We start from the raw sequence: 27,846 nt of genomic DNA on the forward strand, positions 1-27,846 counted from the left end.
CATAATTTCATCGACATATATGCTAGGATTCAACCTTAAACTGTAACGCATCTCAGAAAGGGTGCATGTATATACTGAACGATGTTGCAGATAACATCAATCCGAGGGACCGCACGGAGATTAGCAGACCAGTCAGACTGGCCTTCCTGGTGCAATGGATAAATCAGTGCTAAAGGGTAACGCAGCAGGCATCAAAACACCGAATATGAAATTGTTTCTGTTGGAGAAAACCAGACTAAATGTATAATTTCTGCATGTTTTATATCATTTACACAAGCTCTTATGTTTGGCTATTTGCACCTAAATTATATGGCTGCATTTCCTCTGATATATTTGTAAAGGAACATAGATGCCCATTTTCCTTTACAGGACACAAGGGTGAAAGCAGGAATGTTCAGAATGACCAAGGCAAACAACTGACTAAGAACGTTCAAAAGTTTATTGCTAAAGGTAAACTGACGCAAACACGGGCCGTGTTTCAGCTAAAAAACCTTCATCAGGGGTCTACAACATTATATATATATATATAATGATAAAAACACAGCATAAATATAAGTAAATATAAAAATAAAATAAAAAAACGCAAATGTAAATGTAGAAATGTAAAACATATGCAGGTAATAAAATAAAAAAATACCTGCATATGTTTTACATTTGTATTTTTTTTATTTTATTTTTATATTTACTTATATTTATATTATATTTTTATCTTTATATATATATTTTTTATGTTGTAGACCCCTGATGAAGGCTTTTTAGCTGAAACATGGCCAGTGTTTGGGTCAGTTTACCTTTGGAAATAAACTTTTGAACGTTCTTATTGTTTGCCTTGGTCATTCTGAACATTCCCGCTTCCACCCTTGCTGGTTCTTCTTGTTATCCAGTAATGCCTGGCTCTGCCTAGTCCCTGTGGTATTCAGATAGCACAGGGTCATCTGTAGTGATTCTCAGCAATAATTGTCTAGATAATACTGTTCAAAATTCAACAATGGCCTCTGTCAAGGGCACTTTTCCAGGTAGCAGGACCTGCCAGTGGATAAGTGCCGCTGAATGTTGATAAACATTGGCTTGTGTTGGGCAGGCTTTAGTACTCACATACTTCTTGAAAATTGGGCTCTGTGTCCTTACCTTACCCTGACATCACTTTCAAACGCATACGCATCACAAGCCACTGTCTTCTTAAACGACATCATCGTGTTCTCTGGTGCCACCTGTGGAAGAAGAAAGAGCTGAGTCAGCATTATCTGCATCCTAGGAACAGCTGAGCTCCGAAGCAGCTCGGCACAGGTCTTGCAGCAGATCCACCAGACTTGAAAATCAATGCTCGGCAAGCAGAGATTTCTCCAGGAGTGAACGTGAAGATCTGTCACTGCACACAACAGGACCTTGAGACAGATTCATGCTGAGTGGCACCAGTTAGATCTTCGAGGAAGGGTTCTTCTGGGCTCCTGACAGAGCAATCTCAATCAATGGAGAGCCTGGGAGAGGAGGCCTGAGGCTTCAAGGCTCTGCACAGGGTAAAACCCATTGTCTATGTCTGGTCAGACGTGGGGGGGGGGGGGGGGGGAAGGGAGGTCGGCTGCCTGGACATTTCTCATGCATGGAGTACTCACCATGGGAGCTCCACGGTGCCCCATCAGACGTGGCTTCGGAGGCAGGTGAGTGGGCTCCATGATGCAGGGGGAGTGGATAAGCAAAGGCAGCAGATACAAGGCTATTACCACACATAAGTAGAGGAGCAGGACAAACACTCTCAGTGCTGCAGACAGAAAGATGGATGTTGTTAGTCACACGAGTACTACATACAGAAAGACAGGCAGCATCGGGCTGTCCCCAAGACCCTGAGTCCGTGCAATAACAGTGTCAGTGATCAGCACCAGAGACCCCCTCACAGCATTGAATACCTGAGACACCTCTTTTCCAAATTCAAGCTGAGGACCAGTTATAGATTCAACTACCAAAGTGATTTCTGTGGCCGAGAGGGTTTACAGTCAATATTTAAACTCTGCAAGTAGCCATTTCTTTCTTTCCTGCCCTTATAATAAGCCCGGGGTGGGTAACAATAAAACAGTCATCATAAAATGCCAGCCATTATTGCTGATATCCGGGTGGTGCCTAGTGCTGAGTATTCGGATAGAGCAGGGACTGGCAGCACTGAGTCCACTAACCAGTCTTTTTCCTGTCTAACTTTATCTTGATAGTTTCCTTGTTAAGAGACTCAGTATCACCGCTATCAGCATTAACTGGTAACCAGGCCTTAGCTCCACCCACAGACTGGGCCAGTATTAGACTTTTAAGGAACCTGACTGAGAGTTGTGGAAGGACGAGCTTAATATTGAAATTAATGAAATGAAATGAATACCATTAAAAGCACCTACATAATTTGCTGACTGTTCGAAAAATTACTCCATAATGCTGTAGGTTTTAATCTCTTTCTAACTGTGTTTGGTCAATTATATCCTCCAATGTTCTCTGATTTTCAGATAAAGAAGACAAATGTTCCAAACCCCCTCCCCAGTGCTGCAGGAAAAGTAGAGCACAGGCAGTTTTACCCACGCCAATAAAAGAGGTGGAGTTAATTTTAAGTCACAGGTGGGAGAACAGACAGAAGGATTTAATTCTGAAAGTCCTGTGCGTGTTTTCCTCCGAGTACAAAGCAACAGTATTGCTGGGACGCAGTGGCTGCCTGAATTTGTCTCTGATCATTAGTTTGCAGGTCTATGGGTGCAATGTATCTACAGGCCTGTAAGCCATCTGGGCTGTTTCATAATTGTCCCCTCCGTCACAGGATTAAATTGTGTGTCTCCCTTTCCTTCCTAGGATCTTTGTGTCATTGCGTCCCAATGGGGATTGGATGTTACAGCATTAACTCGCAATAATGGAGGAAGTGGCCTAGTGGTTAGGGTGGTGGACTCTGGTCCTGGGGAACTGAGGAACTGAGTTGGATTCCCACTTCAGGCACAGGCAGCTCCTTGTGACTCTGGGCAAGTCACTTAACCCTCCATTGCCCCATGTAAGCCGCATTGAGCCTGCCATGAGTGGGAAAGCACAGGGTACAAATGTAACAAAAATAAAATAGATACTATTGGAGATTCTACATGGAATGTTGCTACTATTGGAGATACAGTTGCTACTATTGGAGATTCTACATGGAATGTTGCTACTCTTTGAGATTCTACACGGAATGTTGCTACAATTGGAGATTCTACATGGAATGTTGCTATTCCACTAGCAACATTCCATGTAGAAGGCTGCGCAGGCTTCTGTTTCTGTGAGTCTGACGTCCTGCACGTACGTGCAGGACATCAGACTCACAGAAGCAGAAGCCTGCGTGGCCACACTGGTGATCTGCAAGGGCCGACTTCTAGTGGAATAGCAACATTCCATGTAGAATCTCAAATAGTAGCAACAGTGGAGGAGTGGCCCAGTGGTTAGGGTGGTGGACATTGGTCCTGGGGAACTGAGGAACTGAGTTCGATTCCCACTTCAGGCACAGGCAGCTCCTTGTGACTCTGGGCAAGTCACTTAACCCTCCATTGCCCCATGTAAGCCGCATTGAACCTGCCATGAGTGGGAAAGCGCGGGGTACAAATGTAACAAAAAAAAAAATAATAATAATAATAAGCCAAAAGCCCAGAAAGGACCATCCTCCAGTCATGCCTCAGACTCTGTGCTTGGATCTTGTTCAAAAAGAGGCCAAGAGGTGATGAGAATAAATCTGCAGTAATGAGCAACACCTTAGTACCTTTCTGCTCAGTGTGGAAGAAGAAGCTTGCAATGACCCAGGCAAGGAGTGTAACGCCAGCAGCAGCACCAAGATGCAGGAAGGGAGCAGTCGCCTGGGAAGAGAAAGAAGGAATGAAAAAATGGAGCACTTTGAGCGAATTCCAGAACACGTTACCTAGGTGTGAAGGCCACAAACACGACTATGGGTGCCTTTGGGGATCATTGTCAAAGCATTTAGACTTACAACGCTCTACATTGTAAGTCTAAGTGCTTTGAAAATATGACTTTATGGGATACTAGCAGCAAAGCAGCAGAAATTGCAGCTAAACTGAAGCCACATTTACCCTCAGCACCCCTGGAGTTGTGGAGGTAGCTGCATCTGTCTGTGGGTTTCTTGTATATAGATGTTTGTATACAGCCATCACTGATTGAGACTGTGGTGTCCAAAAAAATTGACTTTTTCTGGGGAGTAGTCAATTTTGAATCTGATTGTAGGATGGTATGTATTGAATGCAGAATAAAATTGTTTCAGAGTTTCTTCACCCTCCGTCCAAATCATAAAAATGTCATCGATGTACCGGTAGTATATACAAGAAACCCACAGACAGATGCAGCTACCTCCACAACTCCAGCTTCCATCACATACAAAAAGATCCATCATTTACAGCCAAGCCACAAGATACCACCGTATCTGCTCTGACCCAGGGGACAGAGACAGACACCTTAAAAGCCTGACTGCATCCTTCAAACAGAAAGGCTACAACCCCAAAATAATCTCCAAGAATATTGCCTCCTTCCTCAAAACACCCAGGGAGAATCTGCTACAGTACAAGGAGAAAAAAATCCACAGACAGAATCCCCCTTGTAGTGACATACAATCCAGAGCTGGAAAAACTGAGGAAAATCATAAGAGATCTACAACCTATACTCCAGGAGGATGAATTACTGAAAGAGATATTCCCATCCCCACCAGTACTGGCCTTCCGACAGCCACCCAACTTAAAACACAAGCTAATCAGAAGTAAACTTCCATCACAGACTGAAAAGGAACAGAAGGGCACACGTCCCTGTAATTTATCCAGTTGCAAACTATGCCAAAATATTTCACAGGACCCCACAGTTATCCACAAAGGAAAGATATTCAACATAAAGGGATCTTTCACGTGCTCATCTTCCAATGTGGTATATATCATTCAGTGTAAAAAATGTAACAAAGGATGTTATATTGGAGAAACAGGCCAGATGCTTAAGACAAGATTCAATTTACATAGACATCACATGAACAATACAGCCAGTAGGGCCCCCACCCCGGTGGGACAGCACTTCACAGAACCAGGACACTGTACCAGTGATTTCACAGTGAGAATACTGAAAGGTAACTTTAAAACCATACAAGAACGTAAGACCTTTGAAGTCAGAATGATTGAATATTTTAACACCCAACAGAAAGGACTTAACAAGGATCTGGGGTTCCTAGCCCATTATAAACCATAAAGCTGTATGTCTCTGTTGATCACCCCACCCCTCACCTATCCACACCCATCCTGTTAGAATATCAATGATATGCTTTGATCTCCCCATGCATACCTCCGACCCACCCCCATCCTCCCACCCTGTCAGACTGTCATAGTAATGCTTGAATGTTTTCACTTATATACACTGTCAGCTAGCACATTTGCTTATTTCCGATCTGACGAAGAAGGGCAACCTTCGAAAGCTAATCAAGAAATGTATTAAGTTATGTCCAATAAAAAAGGTATCATCTTATTTTCTTTTCCATGTTTTATTTTGTTTGATTTCTATTGATTATCAAAATGAAAAAGGACATTTCATTTGGATGAATGATGCTACTGGTCATATAAAGGATATATCCTGATTCGTAAATCACTGGAATATAAGGTAATAAAATATCTGTACAGGGTAAAAACATATCACTATTGGTGGTATGTGGCCCTAATCATTATGACCCCTAATTTTTGGCTTCTTTGACAAAACTTTGCTCTCCACATCTTGGTGCATCTTTAATTATTTTGGGTGATTTTAATTTAGTCATTTAACTAGGTTGTACAGATTAAAGGTAGACCCTCTATTTACATATACTGATAAGTCCCCCTGATAAGTCCCTTTCATCCTTTCTCAGTGACTTTGACGCCTGGCTTGCCTTCTTCCATGATCCTTCCTCCCCCCTCTCTCATCCTTGGTGACTTTAATATTCCTGCTAATGATCCTTCCAACTCTTATATTTCCAAGTTACTCGCTTTAACGTCCTCCTTTAATCTCCAACTATGCTCCACCTCCCCCACTCATCAAAATGGTCACTGTCTTGATCTCATCTTCTCCTCCAACTGTTCACCCTCTAGTTTCCTTGCCTCTGATCTTCCCTCCTCTGATCACCATCTTATAACTTTCACACATAAATCTCCTCCCTCCCAGTCCCATCCTACCTTATCTAATTTATCTAGGAATCTTCACGATATTGACCCTTCATCTCTATCCTCCCATGTTTCAAACCTCCTCTCTACTGTGGCACCATCCACGTCTGTCAACGAGGCTGTTTCTTCTTACAACAATACTCTATCCTCTGCCTTAGACACTCTTGCACCTTTGATGACCCGCCCTATAAGGCGTACAAAACCCCAACCTTGGCTGACTTCTAATATCCGCTACCTACGTTCCTGTACCCGCTCCGCCGAACACCTCTGGCGGAAATCTCGGGCCCTTGCTGATTTCCTACACTTTAAGTTCATGCTGACCTCCTTCCAATCTGCTCTTTTACGTGCCAAACAGGATTATTATATCCAACTGACCAACTCCTTGGCTCTAATCCTCGACTTCTCTTCACCACATTGAACTCTCTCCTCAAGGTGCCCCCTCCCCCAACTCCCCCTTCATTATCTCCTCAGACCCTTGCTGAATTCTTTCACAACAAGGTTCAAAAGATAAACCTTGCTTTCTCTACCTCACCACCTCTCCCTCCACTAGTCCGTTCCCTTCTCTCTCCTTCCCCTCATTCCCTTTCCTCCTTTCCTGAAGTTACTATTGAGGAAACTACACTTCTCCTTTCTTCCTCAAAATGTACCACCTGTTCCTCTGATCCCATTCCCACCCACCTTCTAATGCCATCTCTCCTGTTCTTATTCCTTTTATCTGTCACATTCTCAACCTCTCACTTTCCACTGCGACTGTCCCTGCTGCCTTTAAACATGCTGGGATCACACCTCTCCTTAAGAAGCCTTCACTCGACCCTACTTGTCCCTCTAATTACCGACCCATCTCCCTCCTTCCTTTCTCTCCAAATTACTTGAGCGTGCTGTTCACCGCCGCTGCCTTGAGTTTCTCTCCTCACATGCTATTCTTGACCCACTACAATCTGGTTTTCGCCCTCTCCACTCAACCGAAACTGCGCTTACTAAAGTCTCCAATGACCTATTACTAGCTAAATCCAGAGGTCAATATTCCATCCTCATTCTTCTTGATCTTTCCGCTGCTTTTGACACTGTCGATCACAGCATACTTCTCGATACCCTGTCCTCACTTGGATTCCAGGGCTCTGTCCTTTCCTGGTTCTCTTCCTACCTCTCCCTCCGCACCTTTAGTGTTCACTCTGGTGGATCCTCTTCTACTTCTATCCCTCTGCCTGTCGGCGTACCTCAGGGTTCTGTTCTTGGTCCCCTCCTCTTTTCTATCTACACTTCTTCCCTTGGTTCATTAATCTCATCCCATGGCTTTTCCTACCATCTCTATACTGATGACTCCCAAATCTACCTTTCTACCCCTGATATCTCACCTTGCATCCAAACCAAAGTTTCAGCGTGCTTGTCTGACATTGCTATCTGGATGTCTCAACGCCACCTGAAATTAAATATGACCAAAACCGAGCTTCTCATTTTCTCCCCCAAACCCACCTCCCCGCTCCCCCTGTTTTCTATTTCTGTTGATGGCTCTCTCATTCTCCCTGTCTCCTCAGCTCGAAACCTTGGGGTCATCTTTGACTCTTCTCTCTCCTTCTCTGCTCATATCCAGCAGATTGCCAAGACCTGTCGTTTCTTTCTTTACAACATCCGTAAAATCCGCCCCTTTCTTTCCGAGCACTCTACCAAAACCCTCATCCACACCCTTGTCACCTCTCGTTTAGACTACTGCAATCTGCTTCTTGCTGGCCTCCCACTTAGTCACCTCTCCCCCCTCCAGTCGGTTCAAAACTCTGCTGCCCGTCTCGTCTTCCACCAGGGTCGCTTTACTCATACTACCCCTCTCCTCCAGACCCTTCACTGGCTCCCTATCCGTTTTCGCATCCTGTTCAAACTTCTTCTACTAACCTATAAATGTACTCACTCTGCTGCTCCCCAGTATCTCTCCACACTCGTCCTTCCCTACACCCCTTCCCGTGCACTCCGCTCCATGGATAAATCCTTCTTATCTGTTCCCTTCTCCACTACTGCCAACTCCAGACTTCGCGCCTTCTGTCTCACTGCACCCTACGCCTGGAATAAACTTCCTGAGCCCCTACGTCTTGCCCCATCCTTGGCCACCTTTAAATCTAGACTGAAAGCCCACCTCTTTAACATTGCTTTTGACTCGTAACCACTTGTAACCACTCGCCTCCACCTACCCTCCTCTCTTCCTTCCCGTTCACATTAATTGATTTGATTTGCTTACTTTATTTATTTATTTATTTATTTTGTCTATTAGATTATAAGCTCTTTGAGCAGAGACTGTCTTTCTTCTATGTTTGTGCAGCACTGCGTATGCCTTGTAGCGCTATAGAAATGCTAAATAGTAGTAGTAATATACTAAACATCGCTTGACAGTGTAGTAGGCTTCTCCTTTGTCCTTGATGGGGCAAATTCATTTGTAGAATATGCTTATAGTGTCTAAATGAATGTTTTTTCCCATTGTCTCTTTCCAATGTTTTTCAGTTGATGTCCCATTGTTATATTCCCAATGATATTCGAATGTCTCGCACAACCCTGTTCAATGTAATCCATAACCTAGTTGTAACCAATGTATCTCTATTATTCATATCTTATTGTAAGCCACACTGAGCCCGAAAATAGGTGGGAAAATGTGGGATACAAATGCAATAAATAAATAAATAAATGGCTTTACATTTTTCAAATGTTACCCTTCTTTTAGTGAATTTCTTAACAGACTCCTTCAATCCTATCTCTGGCAGGGTAAGCGGGCTAGGATGTCTTTGTCTTGTATTGTCTCTCCAAGGGCCAAGGGAGGTTTGGGTTGTTGAACCTCCGTTATTTGACTGTCAGCTGTGGCAGGAGGCACATCAACAATTGGTTTTACACCACCTCCATGTTTTCTAGCAGTTTACTGGAGCTGACTTTATTTGACTAGGAACATTTTAGTGCTTATCTTCATGTGGTGACTCCTCGTCCTTCCTCCTTGGTCAATCACCTTTGGTTATATAAACCCCTGCGTCTGGCCTGGAAATGGGTTTGCAAATTTCATAAGTTGGATGCTAAGAGACACCTTCACTCTCTATACACAACAATGGAGCTTTTCCACCAGAAATGGATTCGTCTACCTTTCTCCAGTAGGACGCTCATTGTCTTCATTATTTGTTTCAATGCTTAATAGAGGAAGGCTGTTTAAAATCCTTCACCTCCCTGCAAGAGGAATTTCATTTACCTGCTCGCGATATCTATGCCTATTTGCAGCTCAAGCATTATGTAAATTCGTTGCCTACAGCTTGCCTTTCAGAGGAGGTATAGGAACTCTCTCCACTGCTTATACCTTAAACTCTCAACATAAATTACCCTTGAGGTTTCATCATCATCATCTCCAGGACACTACACCTATGTGGGATTATTCACCCCTTCTTCAGGCCTGGTCCCAGGACTTGGGTGCTTCACTGTAAGAGGGCTCTCGCTGTTGCACGGCCTCAAAAGTTTGCGATTACATACTGAAAATCTTTCATTCTATGTGATGCGATATAAAATAGTTATGCCCCTTATATGTTCCCCCCCCCCAAGAAGGCGCACATATTACATTTGCGTCCAACTGCGAACTGCCCAAAATGTTGGACTGCTGAAGCCTCCCTTGCCATATGTTTTGGACTTGTCCAGCTATATCTTCTTTTTGGCAAACAATTTCCAATTTTGTCTTTTCAGTCTGGAAGACTGCAGTTCTTCTTTCTCCTTGTTTGCTTTTTGGGGCAATACCACACCCCAGACCTGGGTGGAAAGGTTTTCTTCGGTTTTACCGGTGGACAGTGTTGCTTACCCTACGTGTTATTTTGCAGAACTGGCTTTCCTCAGTGGCACCCTCCTTTCATATGTGGTGTACCCAGATGATTGGTATCTTTTCATTTGAATGGAGGTATATACACGACCTCACATCCCCGGTGGGCTTTTTGGAATCCCTTGACTTCTATAGCTTGAAGTCATATTTTGAACAGTTAACTTTTGTCCCAACCTTTTGTTTACATTGGTTCTTGGGAGGGGGGAGGGGGAGGGTGGGATTCGTTATAAATGAGTGCCTACTTTTCTTCCGTCGTGTTTGATGTTCTGTGAACTGTTGGTCTTTCGCTACTTTCTGTTGTACTGGATTTTTTGCTGAAACTCAAAAATTGCTTTAACCATATAAAGGATATAAATGTTCTAATGCATTTGTTTTAAAAATCTTGTAGTAGCTTTTGCATGAAAAAGAAGTGCTATAAGTATTGTGTAGATGACACAAGGTATTTGTAGATGGTTCACATATGAAAGCAATCTGTCTGCTTTGAGTTGCAGGCTCGTGCTGTTGTCTGGAGTTGGAGTTCCTGAGGAAGCACGATTGAAATGTGCCACGCTGGAGACTGCAGTTTTTTCCTCTGGTGGAAGTTGACAGCTGTTAAAGCAAGTGGTTTGCAAGTTCTGAGCTAAGTACGAGAAATCTTTAAGAATATATGGAAGGTTAGTTGTCTTTGAGAGAAATTCTGAGAGAAAGAGATTGTTTAGAGCAGTGATGATAATTAACACCAAGGAAGATTTCTCATGGCAAAGTTCTGAGGTCTCCCCCCCCCCCCCCCCCCCCCCAGTGGGATCTGTACAACACTTACAAGTTTCCTTTTGTCTCCATGGGGCAGTCTTTACATTCTAGTCTTGTGAAAGAAATCTCCCTTCATACTTGAGTTTGGTCCCATGTGAAGTGTGTTTGAAAGCAGAGCATATTCCCCACTCTGCTGGTCTCTATTTGCTGGGATTATGCTATGGAGCTTTGGAGATTTTGGCTTGGTACATGAGCAGAAGAGAGAAGGAGCCCTGTAAGGAGTTAACCATAAGGAAAGAGGTACAGGTTTGGGGGAAGGAAGTCTTTTTTCTCCCATCCTGTCAATGCATGAGCCAATCCCCATTCAGCACTGGGTACCCAACAGGGACTGGCTCACTGTTCAATAACTCTAAAGGACTCATTCTGTTCTTGTGTCCATAGCCTAGTTTCTATGTCTTCTGTTCAAGAGAAATCTGTGAGGCTACACAAACAAGATCTAATCTGAGATCTATACGCCACACTAATCCCAACTTGAGGTTCAAGGCAGTTCACATAAGAAATACAATGAGGAATTACATAAATTCAACAATGAAAAATCATAAAATTTATCAAACAAAAAAGGTTTTTTTTAACTTCCTGTATAATTGCATGTAATTTACTTCCAATCAGATATACAAGGGTGGTTCATTCCAGATGGCAGCAGCTCATGAAGGAAACAGCATCAAACTGACGTTTCAAACATATGTCATTAAATACTGGAAATTTCAATAACAGACAGTCTCATACCCGAGAAGTAAAAAAGGAATGTGCACTTTGAAAGAAAGCCAACGGAGTCTCTTCACATATTGAAAAATACGTTTATACTTTTTCAGGCGAAAAACTAATTGCACCGGCGTATTTTGTATCAGTTGCAGTTTTTATACAACAGTTTAGCATTCAATCCAACATAAAGGGAATTACAGTAATCTAAGTGGGACAACACTAGCATCTGAACCAGTAATGCAGTCAGATGTATAGAAATAAGATCTAATCAGTCGTAGGTGTTGCATGCAGTAAAGCGTTCGTCTGCACAGGTCCCATCGGGGGCGGGGGGGGGGGGCGAGGGCAGAAGAATTATCCTACAGGGCAGTGTTCCAAAGTCCAGTCCTGGAGTCCCCCTTGTCAGTCAGGTTTTCAGGATATCCACAATCAATATGTATGAAAGAGATGAGCTTACACTGCCTACCATTAGATGCAAATTTATTTCATGCATATTCATTGTGGATATCCTGAAAGCCTAACTGGCAAGGGAGACTCCAGGACTGGACTTGGAAAATGCTGCTGCGGGGTTCTCACTCTTTCCAATTCTCCTTGTCCCAACTATAGCCCTAGGATTCCTCTTTGGAGAGGTGATGGTAGCAATGAGTCTACTCCTCACACAATTAACAGGAAATTTAATAGTAATCCAGCAATGTCACACAGGAAGAGACATCAGTCAGGGCAATCAGTAGCAAAAGAGACACTTGAAGTAGTTACAGTTTCTTCATTTGATGTACAGTAGTATTTTTTTGGATTTTGCTCACTCATTTTTCAGTAGTAGCTCACAGTGAGTTACGTTAAGGTACACTTTGTATTTCCCTGTCCCTGGAGGGCTCACAATGGAGGGTTAAGTGATTTGCCCAAGATCATAAGGAACAGCAGTAGGATTTGAACCAGCCACCTCTGGTTGTCAAGGCTGGTGCTCTAACCACTAGGCCACCCCTCCACTTATTTATCTAAGAGAATGATATACTGCTGATTGCGTATACATGCCACTAGTCAGTTTATAATAGAAAAACAATGAAACAGTTAAGAAAGGAACTACAGCCTCTCTCTGTCCCTAGAGGGCTCAGAATCTAAGTTTTTGTACCTAGGGCAATGGGGGTTAAGTGAATTGCACAAAGTCACAAGGAGCTGCAGTGGGAATTGAACCCAGGTTACCAGGATAAACATCCAGTGCACTAACCACTAGGCTACTCCTCCACTCATTCTACCAATAAGAGCCAACCTCATCAGTGATGTCACAATGGCTTGATTGCCCGATACTTGGCTCACTTCTGATATTGTGATGTCATAAGAGAAAGGGAAATGGGACTTGATATACTGCCTTTCTGAGGTTTTTGCAACTACATTCAAAGTGGTTTACATATATTCAGGTGCCCCCTCCCCCAACTCCCCCTTCATTATCTCCTCAGACCCTTGCTGAATTCTTTCACAACAAGGTTCAAAAGATAAACCTTGCTTTCTCTACCTCACCAGCTCTCCCTCCACTAGTCCGTTCCCCTCTCTCTCCTTCCCCTCATTCCCTTTCCTCCTTTCCTGAAGTTACTATTGAGGAAACTACACTTCTCCTTTCTTCCTCAAAATGTACCACCTGTTCCTCTGACCCCATTCCCACCCACCTTCTTAATGCCATCTCTCCTACTCTTATTCATTTTATCTGTCACATTCTCAACCTCTCACTTTCCACTGCGACTGTCCCTGCTGCCTTTAAACATGCTGTGGTCACACCTCTCCTTAAGAAGCCTTCACTTGACCCTACTTGTCCCTCTAATTACCGACCCATCTCCCTCCTTCCTTTTCTCTCCAAATTACTTGAGCGTGCTGTTCACCGCCGCTGCCTTGATTTTCTCTCCTCACATGCTATTCTTGACCCATTACAATCTGGTTTTCGCCCTCTCCACTCAACCGAAACTGCGCTTACTAAAGTCTCAAATGACCTATTACTGGCTAAATCCAGAGGTCAATATTCCATCCTCATTCTTCTTGATCTTTCCGCTGCTTTTGACACTGTCAATCACAACATACTTCTCGATACCCTGTCCTCACTTGGATTCCAGGGCTCTGTCCTTTCCTGGTTCTCTTCCTACCTCTCCCTCCGCACCTTTAGTGTTCACTCTGGTGGATCCTCTTCTACTTCTATCCCTCTGCCTGTCGGCGTACCTCAGGGTTCTGTTCTTGGTCCCCTCCTCTTTTCTATCTACACTTCTTCCTTTGGTTCATTAATCTCATCCCATGGCTTTTCCTACCATCTCTATGCTGATGACTCCCAAATCTACCTTTCTACCCCTGATATCTCACCTTGCATCCAAACCAAAGTTTCAGCGTGCTTGTCTGACATTGCTGCCTGGATGTCTGAACGCCACCTGAAATTAAATATGACCAAAACCGAGCTTCTCATTTTCCCCCCCAAACCCACCTCCCCGCTCCCCCCGTTTTCTATTTCTGTTGATGGCTCTCTCATTCTCCCTGTCTCCTCAGCTCGAAACCTTGGGGTCCTCTTTGACTCTTCTCTCTCCTTCTCTGCTCATATCCAGCAGACCGCCAAGACCTGTCGTTTCTTTCTTTACAACATCCGTAAAATCCGCCCCTTTCTTTCCGAGCACGCTACCAAAACCCTCATCCACACCCTTGTCACATCTCGTTTAGACTACTGCAATCTGCTTCTTGCTGGCCTCCCACTTAGTCACCTCTCCCCTCTCCAGTCGGTTCAAAACTCTGCTGCCCGTCTCATCTTCCGCCAGGGTCGCTTTACTCATACTACCCCTCTCCTCAAGACCCTTCACTGGCTCCCTATCCATTTTCGCATCCTGTTCAAACTTCTTCTACTAACCTATAAATGTATTCACTCTGCTACTCCCCAGTATCTCTCCACACTCGTCCTTCCCTACACCCCTTCCCGTGCACTCCGCTCCATGGATAAATCCTTCTTATCTGTTCCCTTCTCCACTACTGCCAACTCCAGACTTCGCGCCTTCTGTCTCGCTGCACCCTACGCCTGGAATAAACTTCCTGAGCCCCTACATCTTGCCCCATCCTTGGCCACCTTTAAATCTAGACTGAAAACCCACCTCTTTAACATTGCTTTTGACTCGTAACCACTTGTAACCACTCGCCTCCACCTACCCTCCTCTCTTCCTTCCCGTTCACATTAATTGATTTGATTACTTTATTTATTTTTTGTCTATTAGATTGTAAGCTCTTTGAGCAGGGACTGTCTTTCTTCTATGTTTGTACAGCGCTGCGTATGCCTTGTAGCGCTATAGAAATGCTAAATAGTAGTAGTAGTAGTAGTAGTACTTATTTTGTACCAGGGGCAATGGAGGGTTAAGTGACTTTGCCCAGAGTCACAAGGAGCTACAGTGGAAATTGAACTCAGTTACCCAGGATCTAAGTGCACTGCACTAACCACTAGGCTACTCCTCCATTCAAATCTCAAATAGGGAAAGGGAAATGGGACTTGATATACCACCTTACTGTGGTTCTTGCAACTACATTCAAAGTGGTTTACATAGTATATACAGGTAGTTATTTGTACCTGGGACAATGGAGGGTTAAGTAATTTGCAGTGTTGCTGGATGTGTGTGAAGGGAGTAGAATAGTCTAAAGTTTGGACAATTTATTGAAGCCATTTTTCAAAAAGGTCACTCAATGTGCCAGGACCGTTTGTGGTGAAAGATTGGATGTTCAGAGCATAGCTGTGATTATGAGGGCCACAGAGACAAGCTCAGATAGAGGTGGGAGAATTCAAACTTACCTGAAGAGAGATGTAGATGGCTAGCCATTCTTCCTTCCATTTCAAATCCAGACCTACGATGCAGGCAGCCACAATCACTGCAGTGAGAATCAGGAGGATCTGGGAAGAAAATGCAGGTCCTGCATGAAGGGAATCTCTTTGTGTGTAACATAGTAAAGGACGGGCAGATACAGACCTGAACGGTCCATCCAGTCTGCCCAACAAGATAAACTCATTTACATGCTATGTGATACTTTATATGTATACCAGAGTTTGATTTGTCCTTGCCTTTTTCAGGGCACAGACCATAGAAGTCCACCCTGCACCTGTTTTATTCTCCAAATGCCACTGTCAATCTCAGCCACAATGGGTTTTTGTGTGTAACTAATCCATCAGCATAGGTGTGAGAAATGTGTCCACATGTGTGAGCAAGCAGACCAAGGTGTGGGAGGCAAAGGAGGAGAGAAAGGGGTGTGTGTGAGGGTGGGGGGGGGGAGAGAAGGAAAAGGAGAGGGGGTGTCTGTATGAACAAGCAAAAAGTTATGAGAGAAAAACAGAGAAAGGAAAACTGTGCTGGACAGAGAAACAGAAACAAGGTGTGTGAGTAGAGAATGGGGTGGGGGGGGGAGAGAGAGAGAGAGGGGAGAGGGATGTGTGTGGCTGAGTAAAGAACTTGGGGTCATCTTTGACTCCTCTCCCTTCGTACCCCTGTCCAACGTACTGCTAAAGCCTTTTCTGTCTTTCCCTATAACACTCGTCCTTCCCTACACCCCTTCCCGTGCACTCCGCTCCATGGATAAATCCTTCTTATCTGTTCCCTTCTCCAGTACTGCCAACTCCAGACTTTGCGCCTTCTGTCTTGGTGCACCCTACGCCTGGAATAAACTTCCTGAGCCCCTATGTCTTGCCCCATCCTTGGTCACCTTTAAATCTAGACTGAAAGCCCACCTCTTTAACATTGCTTTTGACTCGTAACCACTCGCCTCCACCTACCCTCCTCTCCTCCTTCCTGTACACATTAATTGATTTGGTTTGCTTACTTTATTTTTTGTCTATTAGATCGTAAGCTCTTTGAGCAGGACTGTCTTTCTTCTATGTTTGTGCAGCGCTGCGTACGCCTTATAGCGCTATAGAAATGCTAAATAGTAGTAGTAGTAGTAACATCACCCTAGTTCATCCCTTTCTTACTGTGAAGTCGATACAGGAAGCTAATCACGCAGTTACTCCAAGGGTCAATGTGAAGTGAGGGAATTAACAAACACAGTACTCATGGCTAAACACTATGAGGCCATTAAGTATTGCTCTGCAATGCACAGTTGGAAACAGTGGCTTTAGACATGAACGCAATGTCAGAGGCACCACAGAAGGGTTGGTTGAGAGGATTTCAGGCCTTGTTTTGTAACTGAAATGTCTTTTTTCTTTTTTGCAGCCAGGACATGTATGTGCAACTTTAAAAGACAGATAGGAGGTAACAGCAATAATGTCTGTATATCAAAGCAAGAATGAAAGCAATCTGTAACTATTCTGTGCCTAAAGAAACATTTGCACTTAGAACAGTAGCTGCCGAGGTCTGCTGGCACTTTCGTTTTCTTCAGACATGTGCACAAGAAGCCAAGCTTATAACTGAACCTCTGTGTACATGTGTCCAGCAGGCTCCCCCCTCCCCGCACACAGGAAATCTGCAACTATTTAGCTTTCTGCATGGCACAGCTTTAAGTTCACAGTAGAAGCCTCATGCTCAGCCATCTGCACATGACTCTACCATGTGGCTTTCTGCCATCGACCCCTGTGTCACTCAGCAGAGAAATGACTATTTGTATAAAAGAGAAGATGTGTATGATCAAATAAAGGATGAGTGTGAGAAGAGACAGGTGTGTGTCTAGCTGAGCAGAGAACGCCTATTCTTTTCAAGGAGACAACCTGTTTGTTGTTATGTCTATATGTTAAGCATTGTCTGTAACAGATTATGCTACTACTAGTAACATAGTAACATAGTAGATGACGGCAGAAAAAGACCTGCACGGTCCATCCAGTCTGCCCAAGAAGATAAATTCATATGTGCTACTTTTTGTGTATATCTTACCTTGATTTGTACCTGTCCTTTTCAGGGCACAGACCGTGTAAGTCTGCCCAGCACTATCCCCACCTCCCAACCACCAGCCCCGCCTCCCACCACCAGCTCTGGCACAGACCGTAAAAGTCTGCCCAGCACTATCCTCGGCTTCCAACCACCAGCCCTGCCTCCCACCACCGGCTCTGGCACAGACCGTAAAAGTCTGCCCAGCACTATCCCCACCTCCCAACCACCAGTCCCGCCTCCCACCACTGGCTCAGGCACAGACCGTAAAAGTCTGCCCAGCACTATCCCCACCTCCCAACCACCAGTCCCGCCTCCCACCACTGGCTCTGGCACAGACTGTATAAGTCTGCCCAGCACTATCCCCGCCTCCCAACCACCAGCCCCGCCTCCCACCACCGGCTCTGGCATAGACCGTATAAGTCTGCCCAGCACTATTCCCACCTCCCAACCACCAGCCCCGCCTCCCACCACCGGCTCTGGCACAGACCATAAAAGTCTGCCCAGCACTATCCTCGGCTTCCAACCACCAGCCCTGCCTCCCACCACTGGCTCTGGCACAGACCGTAAAAGTCTGCCCAGCACTATCCCCACCTCCCAACCACCAGTCCCGCCTCCCACCACTGGCTCTGGCACAGACTGTATAAATCTGCCCAGCACTATCCCCGCCTCCCAACCACCAGCCCCGCCTCCCACCACCGGCTCTGGCACAGACCATATAAAAGTCTGCCCAGCACTATCCCCGCCTCCCAACCACCAGTCCCGCCTCCCACCACCGGCTCTGGCACATACCATATAAGTCTGCCCAGCACTATCCCCGCCTCCCAACCACCAGTCCCGCCTCCCACCACCGGCTCTGGCACAGACCTACTCTACTACTACTATTTAGCATTTCTATAGCGCTACAAGGCATACGCAGCGCTGTACAAACATAGAAGAAAGACAGTCCCTGCTCAAAGAGCTTACAATCTAATAGACAAAAAATAAAGTAAGCAAATGAAATCAATTAATGTGTACAGGAAGGAGGAGAGGAGGGTAGGTGGAGGCGAGTGGTTACAAGTGGTTACGAGTCAAAAGCAATGTTAAAGAGGTGGGCTTTCAGTCTAGATTTAAAGGTGGCCAAGGATGGGACAAGACGTAGGGGCTCAGGAAGTTTATTCCAGGCGTCTAGGGTGCAGCGAGAAAGAAGGCGCGAAGTCTGGGTAGTGGAGAAGGGAACAGATGATAAGGATTTATCTATGGAGCGGAGTGCACAGGAAGGGGTGTATGGAAGGACGAGTGTGGAGAGATACTGGGGAGCAGCAGAGTGAGTACATTTATAGGTTAGTAGAAGAAGTTAGCTGCCTGTATCTTTAAATAAGGTTGTGTCCTTGAACTACAAATCCTTGTAATCTTGTAGTTCTCTGTAATAGGCTTTTCCAGAGCACATGTCCCCAGATCTGTGTCTTATGGGAATCTTCCTATTGGCTGTGCATGCTTGGCTAGTTGCCCCCTCCCCCTTCCTCTGTCCATTGGGTCTGGAGAGTTAGTCTGCAGCATATTTCCTCTGTGAACTGAAAATCCCTATCGCTGTATTTTGCTGTATGACTGTCTTGAAGTTACTGTGACACTACCAAGATTTCAGCAGTGTAAAAGTATAAACAGTATCTCTACTCAGCATGTTGTTGAATTACTCCCAGATTCTCTCTTGCATGGAGAGAGAGCTGGTGGAGAACAGACTCCCAATTGGCAAGGCAAAAACACTTGTCAGCACATCTGAATTGTAAGTTATTTTCCTTGTTTGATTACTGCATTAAAGAAAATTCAGGTTCAAGAGTTCTGAGGCTTCTCCTAGTGATGTCATATACTATGGTTTAAGCTGCTGCCAATCACACTCAGTGAAAGGGCAGAACAAGTACCGAACCCCTTTCCACACTCATTGCCTCTCACTTAGATGACTGCAACCTGCTCCTCACAGGTCTGCCACTGAACCATCTCTAACCCCTTTAATCCATTGAAAATTCTGCTACACAATTTATATTGTACTCGGGCCTCTGCCTTTAGCTATGTTGGCCCCAAGCTATGGAACACACGTTCCCCCTTTCCTTCAGTCAGAACCCCACTACCGCTCCTTTAAATCTGCCTTGAAGACTCACCTTTTCCCCTTGCCTATGCTGCTCCCCATTAGTCTCTGTTTCCGTCTCTTCCTCTTGCTTTTCACATTGTTAACAACTGCTCTAACGCCTTCTTGTGGCATGTTTTATGATTGTAAAGCGCTGCGAAGCCATTTCTTGGCTTTTGGCCATGTATCAAGCCTTGTAAAATAAAACAAATAAATAACCCCTCTCTTCAAGTTTATATACAATTCAAACTCATCTTGCAGTGAATTCATTCTGCAGCTGCTCAGAGCTTCTCCTCCTGTACCTCTCTCTCCGTGGGGACATTTCTCATGGGCTAAGCCACTCCTCTCATGGGCTAAGTCACTCCTCTCATGGGCTAAGTCACTCTTCTCTATGCCCTTCTCCTCCACTGCCTCTGCTCTTTGGTACACCTAGAATAAAGTTTCTTAGTGGCTGCATCAACCTCTCTCTCTGGAAGCCTACCTGCCTGAGGCTGCTTTCAAATCTTAACTCTTTATTTCCCATCAGAAAGCAAACTCCCTACTCTCACATTTCTCCGCTTTTTCTATCTTGAATAGATTATGTCTCTTCTGCACATCAGGTAGCTCTATAGAAATGATAAAATATAGTAGTAGAAGCCAGTGTTGGTCAAAGTACTTAAGTAAAAATAAATGTATTTTTTAAAAACTTTATTTATTGATTTTAAAGCAACATAATATTTATAAAAACATATAACAGCATATAATATGGATCTCTTTTGAAAATGAGCTGGATAGTCTTCCCTTTGCTCCTGGAAATATATGCATCATGTAACATTTTGAATTGAATCTCATGGAGATCCGCATTGGGAGAAACTCGAAAAGCCTGATCAAAAGAGGTCAATAAGTCCTTCTCAGAAATTATGTTCCCCAAGCAGAAACCCAACCACTCAGCCATCCTCACAAACCATATTTATAAATGACCTAGAGATGGGAGTAACTAGTGAGGTAATTAAATTTGCTGATGACACAAAGTTATTCAAAGTTCTTAAATCGCGGGAGGATTGTGAAAAATTACAAGAGAACCTTACGAGACTGGGAGACGGGGCGTCTAAATGGCAGATGATGTTTAAAGTGAGCAGGTGGAAAGTGATGCATGTGGGAAAGAGGAACCCGAATTATAGCTACGTCATGCAAGGTTCCACGTTAGGAGTCACGGACCAAGAAAGGGATCTAGGTGTCGTCGTTGATGAAACCTTCTGCTCAGTGTGCTGCTGCGGCTAAGAAAGCAAATAAAATGTTAGGTATTATTAGGAAAGGAATGGAAAACAAAAATGGGGATTTTATAATGCCTTTGTATTGCTCCATGGTGTGACCGCAGCTCGAATATTGTGTTCAATTCTGGTTGCCGTATCTCAAAAAAGACATAGTGGAATTAGAAAAGGTACAGAGAAGGGCGACGAAAATGATAAAGGGGATGGGACAACTTCCCTATGAGGAAAGGCTAAAGCAGCTAGGGCTCTTCAGCTTGGAGAAAAGGCGGCTGAGGGGAGATATGATAGAGGTCTATAAAATAATGAGTGAAGTTGAACAGGTAGATGTGAAGCGTCTGTTCACGCTTTCCAAAAATACTAGGACTAGGGGGCATGCGATGAAACTACAATGTAGTAAATTTAAAATGAATTGGAGAAAATGTTTCTTCACTCAACATGTAATTAAACTCTGGAATTCATTGCCAGAGAATGTGGTAAAGGCGGTTAGCTTAGCGGAGTTTTAAAAAGGTTTGGACGGCTTCCTAAAGGAAAAGTCCATAGACTGTTATTAAATGGACTTGGGAAAACTCCAATGCTTATTTCTAGGATAAGCAGCATAAAATGTTTTGTACTTTTTGGGATTTTGCCAGGTATTTGTGACCTGGATTGACCACTGTTGGAAACAGGATGCTGGGCTTGATGGAGCTTTGGTCTGTCCCAGTATGGCAACACTTATTTACTTATGTGCTTATATGGCTTTACCAAAGGAAAATCCTGCCAAATGAATCTGATTGTCCAAAGGACTGGATGAAGGACGTGCACTAGATATAATCTACTTGGATTTCAACAAAGCCTTTGATACAGTCCCTCATAGAAGACTCATGAATAAGCTGAGAGGGCTGAACTTAGGACCCAAACTGGTGAAATGGATAGGAAACTGGTTGACCGACAGGCGACAGAGGGTGGTGGTAAATGGAATCCGCTCTGAGGAAAGGAAAGGTGAGTAGTGGAGTTGCTACTATTTGGGTTTCTGCCAGACAGGGCCGCCGAGAGGGGGGGACAGGGGGGACAAAAGTCCCGGGGCCCGGGCCTCCAGCCGCCGCCGCCTGGCCCGCCCTCTGTTGCCGCCTGGCCCGCCCTCCGTCGCTCCCAGAACTAACCTTAAGCCTCCTTTCACTTCGCAGCAAGCAGCAGCAGGTCAGGCCACTCATTCCTTCCATGTCCTGCCCTCACCTGACGTAACATCCGCGAGGGTGGGGCATGGAAGGAAGGAGGAGAGGTCTGCCCTGCCGCTGCTTGCTACGAAGTGAAAGGAGGCTTAAGGTTAGTTCCGAGAGCCCGGCCCGATAGTGGGTGGAGGGGGGCCCGGCGACCTCGGGTGGGTGGGCGGCCCGGTGATCTCGGGTGGGCGGCGACCTTGAGTGGGCGGGGCCCGGCGATCTCGGATGGGGGGGGGCCCGGGGGTGGCCTTGTCCCGGGCCTGGCTCCGGCTCTCGGCGGCCCTGCTGCCAGATAATCATGACCTGACTTGGTCACGGTTGGAAACAGGATACTGGGCTAGATGGACCATTGGTCTGCTCAGTACGGCTATTCTTATGTTCAGGGGATTGGTACTGGGGCTGATTCTTTTCAATATATTTCTGAGAGACATTGCTGAAAGGTTAAAAGGAAAAGTTTGCCTTTTTGTGGATGACACAAAGATAGCCAATAGAGTTGGGTACCCCAAAGGGAGCAGAAACCATGAGAAGAGATATCCCAAAATTAGAAGAATGGTCAAAGCTCTGGCATTTAAAATTTAATAAACAAACTGATCACAGGAAACTAAATATAAATAAATCAAATACAATATAAATACAATATTAATGAGAAATAAGAAATGAGGAAGGAAAAGCGTTTACAAGAAACAAACAGCTATCATCCCAAATTTGTGCGTGACAGTGTTCCATCTGATCAATTCCTCCGATTGAAACAGTTGTGCTTCACCATTGAGCAGTTCAAGGTACAGACCACTGCCATGTTTTCTAGATTTTGTCAGTGTGGTTATCCTAAATCTGTTGTTAAAAATAGCTCACAAACAGGCATTGTATGCTAACAGCCAGAGGCTGCTACATCCCACTTTATCTCAAAATTCTGATGCACTGGTGTATATGTTGCTTTATTCCCCAGCAGCTCTTAAGATTGGTTGTGTTATAAAGAAATATTGGCATGTCCTTGGGATTCATAGTTCTTTGAAGGATTATCCTAAATTTGCTTATTGTAGGGAGAAAAACTTGGAGGAACTTTTGTCTAATCCTAAGCCCCTTCAGTCTGCCGATATCGACCTCTTTAAATGTGCAGTTTGCATATACTGTCAGTATGCTTTCGAAACAGATGTTATACAGGTTCCCCATTCATGCAAATTATTTCATTTACATTCAAGGACCAATTGCAACTCTGCTGGGGTTATTTATTGTATTATTTGTGCTTGTGGACTTTACTATATTGGTCAAACTACTAGAAAGGTGAAAACGTGCATTGGGGAACATATCAGCAGCATTAAGACTAATAAGAAAGATGCACCTTTAACTGCCCATTGGAAAGAATATAATCATTCAATTATCGAGCTGAGATTTTTGGTGTTATTACAAGTTCAAAATCAGGGTAAAGTGAACCCAGATACATTGATTTAAAAGAAGCAGCGATGTATTTATTTGTGGAACACTACACAGCTGGGGGGATTGAACAAAGACATTGAATGGGAATGATTGCTTGATGACAGTTGCACTCAAATTACGCAATAAATTCCCCATAGGCAGCATGATTTAGGCACACCGCCGTGACGTGAGTTGCATTCTGGACTGGTTTCCCATGTGGGATTCTTAGTTGCCTGAACAACTTGATAAATGTGAAGATTTAAGAGATGTACGTGGAGTTTTAAGGTATATTTTTCATGTTTACTTTGAGATATGGATTTAAGGGGTAGGGAAATGTTGTGAGGGATGATTTGTTGTTTTGCATGTGCCCTTACAGCGTTCCTTTTGAAAAGGCAAAACTCGGCCAGAGTCAAGGCAACGCATTGAACTGGAAGTTGTTTATTTTGGGATTCACTTTGAGTCTTAAATACCTCATCAGTTTTATTTTTGTCTATTAGATTGTAAGCTCTTTGAGCAGGGACTGTCTTTCTTCTGTGTTTGTGCAGTGCTGCGTACGCCTTGTAGCGCTATAGAAATGCTAAATAGTAGTAGTAGTAGTCTCTTGTAATCAGAGGTGATATTGTGATGTCATAATGCCTCAGGCCACCAATAAGAGCCAACCTCATCAGTGATGTCACAATGGCTTGATTGTCCTATACTTGGCTCACTTTTATTACATAGCTCTTTGAGCAGGGACTGTCTTTCTTCTATGTTTGTGCAGCGCTGCGTACGCTTTGTAGCACTATAGAAATGCTAAATAGTAGTAGTAGTAGTAATCAGTTTTGGAAACCGAGGAAGCTGGATTTGCCTGAGCATTTTATGGCTGATACCCCATATTATTTCAATATATTTGGGTTGTTTGTCATGAAAGAAGATCATTGAAAAGTTTATCTGAATGAGAATAGGTCCAAAGTTTGTCTGGATCATTGATACATTTTCTACCAGATAACCATCTGATTTACAATATCCAGGGGTCTTCTAGTATGAAACCTAGTGTGGATAAACACTAGAATTGATTCAATGTATTTCCCTATTGGACAATTTGGGGGATTTCATTCCTGCTTCAAATATGTGGTTTATATATGTGAGGGGCTTTAATAGTGGGGATTAGATTTTATTATAAACAAACATGTCCATGATAACAGTTTGTTTCTTGTAAACACTTTTCCTTCCTCATTCCTTCACTTGACCCCACCTGTCCCTCCAACTACTGCCCCATCTCTCTTCTACCCTTCCTCTCCAAATTACTTGAACGCGCTTGTCCATAGCCGCTGCCTTGATTTCCTCTCCTCTCAGGCCGTCCTCGATCCGCTTCAATCCGGCTTTCGCCCACTACACTCGACAGAAACAGCACTCTCTAAAGTCTGCAATGACCTGTTCTTTGCCAAATCCAAAGGTCACTATTCCATCCTCATCCTCCTCGACCTATCTGCCGCCTTTGACACCGTCAATCATAATTTACTTCTTGACACACTGTCCTCATTTGGGTTCCAGGGCCCCGTCCTCTCCTGGTTCTCTTCGTATCTTTCCCAACGCACCTTCAGAGTATTTTCTAATGGCTCTTCTTCCACCCCCATCCCACTCTCTGTTGGGGTTCCTCAAGGATCTGTCCTTGGACCGCTTCTTTTCTCGATCTACACCTCTTCCCTGGGCTCGCTGATCTCATCACATGGTTTCCAGTACCATCTCTATGCTGATGACACCCAGCTTTATCTCTCCACTCCCGACATCACAGTCGAAACTCAGGCCAAAGTTTCGGCCTGCCTCTCTGACATCGCTGCCTGGATGTCCAACCGGCATCTGAAACTGAACATGGCAAAGACTGAACTCCTTGTCTTTCCACCCAAACCCTCTTCTCCTCTTCCCTCACTTTCCGTCTCTGTTGACAACGCCCTCATCCTCCCCATCTCTTCAGCCCGCAATCTCAGAGTCATCTTCGACTCCTCCCTCTCCTTCTCTACCCATATCCAGCAGACAGCTAAGACCTGTCACTTCTTCCTCTATAATATTAGCAAAATTCGCCCATTCCTCTCTGAACAGACCACCCGAACCCTCGTCCACTCGCTCGTTACCTCTCGTCTTGACTATTGCAACCTTCTTCTCGCTGGCCTCCCGCTTAGCCACCTATCTCCCCTTCAATCTGTCCAAAATTCCGCCGCACGGCTTATCTACCGTGTGAACCGATACTCTCATATCACCCCTCTCCTCCAGTCGCTTCACTGGCTCCCGATCCGCTACCATATACAGTTCAAGCTTCACCTATTGACCTTCAAATGCACTCAATCTGCAGTCCCCCATTACCTCTCTACCCTCCTCTCCCCATATGTTCCCACCCGTAATCTCCGCTCTCAGGACAAATCACTCTTATCTGTACCCTTCTCCACCATCGCTAACTCCAGACTCCACCCCTTCTGCCTCGCATCACCTTATGCCTGGAACAGACTTCCAGAGCCCATACGCCATGCGCCCTCCCTCCCCATTTTCAAGTCCTTACTCAAAGCCCATCTCTTCTCCCTTGCTTTTGGCGCCTAACCACCCTCCCCATTCATGTTACCTACACTGACTACATAGTTTGTAACCTTTAGATTGTAAGCACTTTTGAGCAGGGACTGTCCTTCCCCATGTTAAACTTGTACAGCGCTGCGTAACCCTGGCAGCGCTATAGAAATGCTAAGTAGTAGTAGTAATTAATATTGTATTTATATTATATTTGATTTATTTAATATATTCTTTATTTATATTTATTTTCCTGTGATCAGTTTGTTTATCATTTTGAGCACAGGTGTTTTATATGCTTTATTCCCCTGTATTTTTGTATTTAAAATTTAATGCCAAGAAGTGCAGAGTTATGCACTTGGGGTGCAGAAATCCAAAGGAGATGTACCAGATAGAAAGTGAGAGATTGATAAGCACTGCTCAGGAAAGGGACCTTGGGATGATGGTGTCTGAGGATCTCAAGGTGACAAAACAATGTGACAAGGTGGTGGCCATGGCCAGAAGGATGCTAGGCTGCAGATGACGTTTAATGTGAGCAAGTGCAAGGTGATGCATGTGGGAAAAAAGAACCCGAATTATAGCTACGTCATGCAAGGTTCCACGTTAGGAGTTACGGACCAAGAAAGGGATCTGGGTGTTGTCGTCAATAACACACTGAAACCTTCTGCTCAGTGTGCTGCTGCGGCTAAGAAAGCGAATAGAATGTTGGGTATTATTAGGAAAGGTATGGAAAACAGGTGTGAGGATGTTATAATGCCGTTGTATCGCTCCATGGTGCAACCGCACCTTGAGTATTGTGTTCAATTCTGGTCGCCGCATCTCAAGAAAGATATAGTAGAATTGGAAAAGGTGCAGCGAAGGGCGACTAAAATGATAGCGGGGATGGGACGACTTCCCTATGAAGAAAGACTAAGGAGGCTAGGGCTATACAGCTTGGAGAAGAGACGGCTGAGGGGAGACATGATAGAGGTATATAAAATAATGAGTGGAGTGGAACAGGTGGATGTGAAGCGTCTGTTCACGCTTTCCAAAAATACTAGGACTAGGGGGCATGCAATGAAACTACAGTGTAGTAAATTTAAAACAAATCGGAGAAAATTTTTCTTCACCCAACACGTAATTAAACTCTGGAATTCGTTGCCGGAGAAAGTGGTGAAGGCGGTTAGCTTAGCAGAGTTTAAAAAGGGGTTGGACGGTTTCCTAAAGGACAAGTCCATAAACCGCTACTAAACGGACTTGGGAAAAATCCACAATTCCAGGAATAACATGTATAGAATGTTTGTACGTTTGGGAAGCTTGCCAGGTGCCCTTGGCCTGGATTGGCCGCTGTCGTGGACAGGATGCTGGGCTCGATGGACCCTTGGTCTTTTCCCAGTATGGCATTACTTATGTACTTATGCATAGAGAGGGATATAACCAGAAGAAGAAAGGAGGTGTTGATGCCCCTCTACAAAGTCGTTGGTGAGGCCCCACTTGGAGTACTGTGTTCAGTTTTGGAGGTCATATCTTGCTAACGACGTAAAAAGAATTGAAGTGGTTCAGAGAAAAGCGACAAAAATGGTATGGGGTTTGCATGTCAAGATTTATGAAGAGAGACTTGAGGACCTGAATGTATATACCCTGGAGGAAAGGAGAGACAGGGGTGATGTGATACAGACTTTCAAATATTTAAAACATATTAATCTACAAACAAACCTATTCCACTATATACAAATCTCTCTCAAAAATAGTCATTGTGGATACCCCGAAAACCTGACTGGCTAGGGTGCCTCCAGGATCAGTTTTGGGAACCACTGTCTTATGCTATGAGTTTATCTTGTTGGGCAGACTGGATGGACTGTACAGATGTTTAACTGCTATCATCTACTATGCTACTATCATCATCGTCATTATCTACATTAGAAGTAATGTGGTCTAATTCATCACTTGCATCTTCACCTTTGTTATCATAAGAGTAGCCATACTGGGTCAGACCAATGGTCCATCTAGTCCAGTATCCTATTTTCCAAACAGTGACCAAGACA

The 27,846-nt window shown here is 44.4% G+C and overlaps 1 protein-coding gene across 5 annotated transcripts in view; it reads right to left on the minus strand.

Moving 5' to 3' along the window:
- The window catches only part of GDPD2 (glycerophosphodiester phosphodiesterase domain containing 2), a 118,350-nt gene that overhangs the window by 31,690 nt on the left and 58,814 nt on the right, over window positions 1-27,846 (minus strand). For all 5 annotated transcript variants that reach the window (XM_030209649.1, XM_030209648.1, XM_030209644.1 and 2 more), the window contains 4 exons: window positions 15,269-15,367; window positions 3,746-3,839; window positions 1,614-1,759; window positions 1,129-1,211 (listed from right to left, as the gene is read on the minus strand). In XM_030209649.1, coding sequence (XP_030065509.1) covers window positions 1,129-1,211; window positions 1,614-1,759; window positions 3,746-3,839; window positions 15,269-15,367 — 422 coding nt within the window. The remainder of the gene's footprint in view (window positions 1-1,128; window positions 1,212-1,613; window positions 1,760-3,745; window positions 3,840-15,268; window positions 15,368-27,846) is intronic.

This window comes from Microcaecilia unicolor, chromosome 7 (genome assembly GCF_901765095.1).
Source record: "Microcaecilia unicolor chromosome 7, aMicUni1.1, whole genome shotgun sequence".
Taxonomy (NCBI): domain Eukaryota; kingdom Metazoa; phylum Chordata; class Amphibia; order Gymnophiona; family Siphonopidae; genus Microcaecilia; species Microcaecilia unicolor.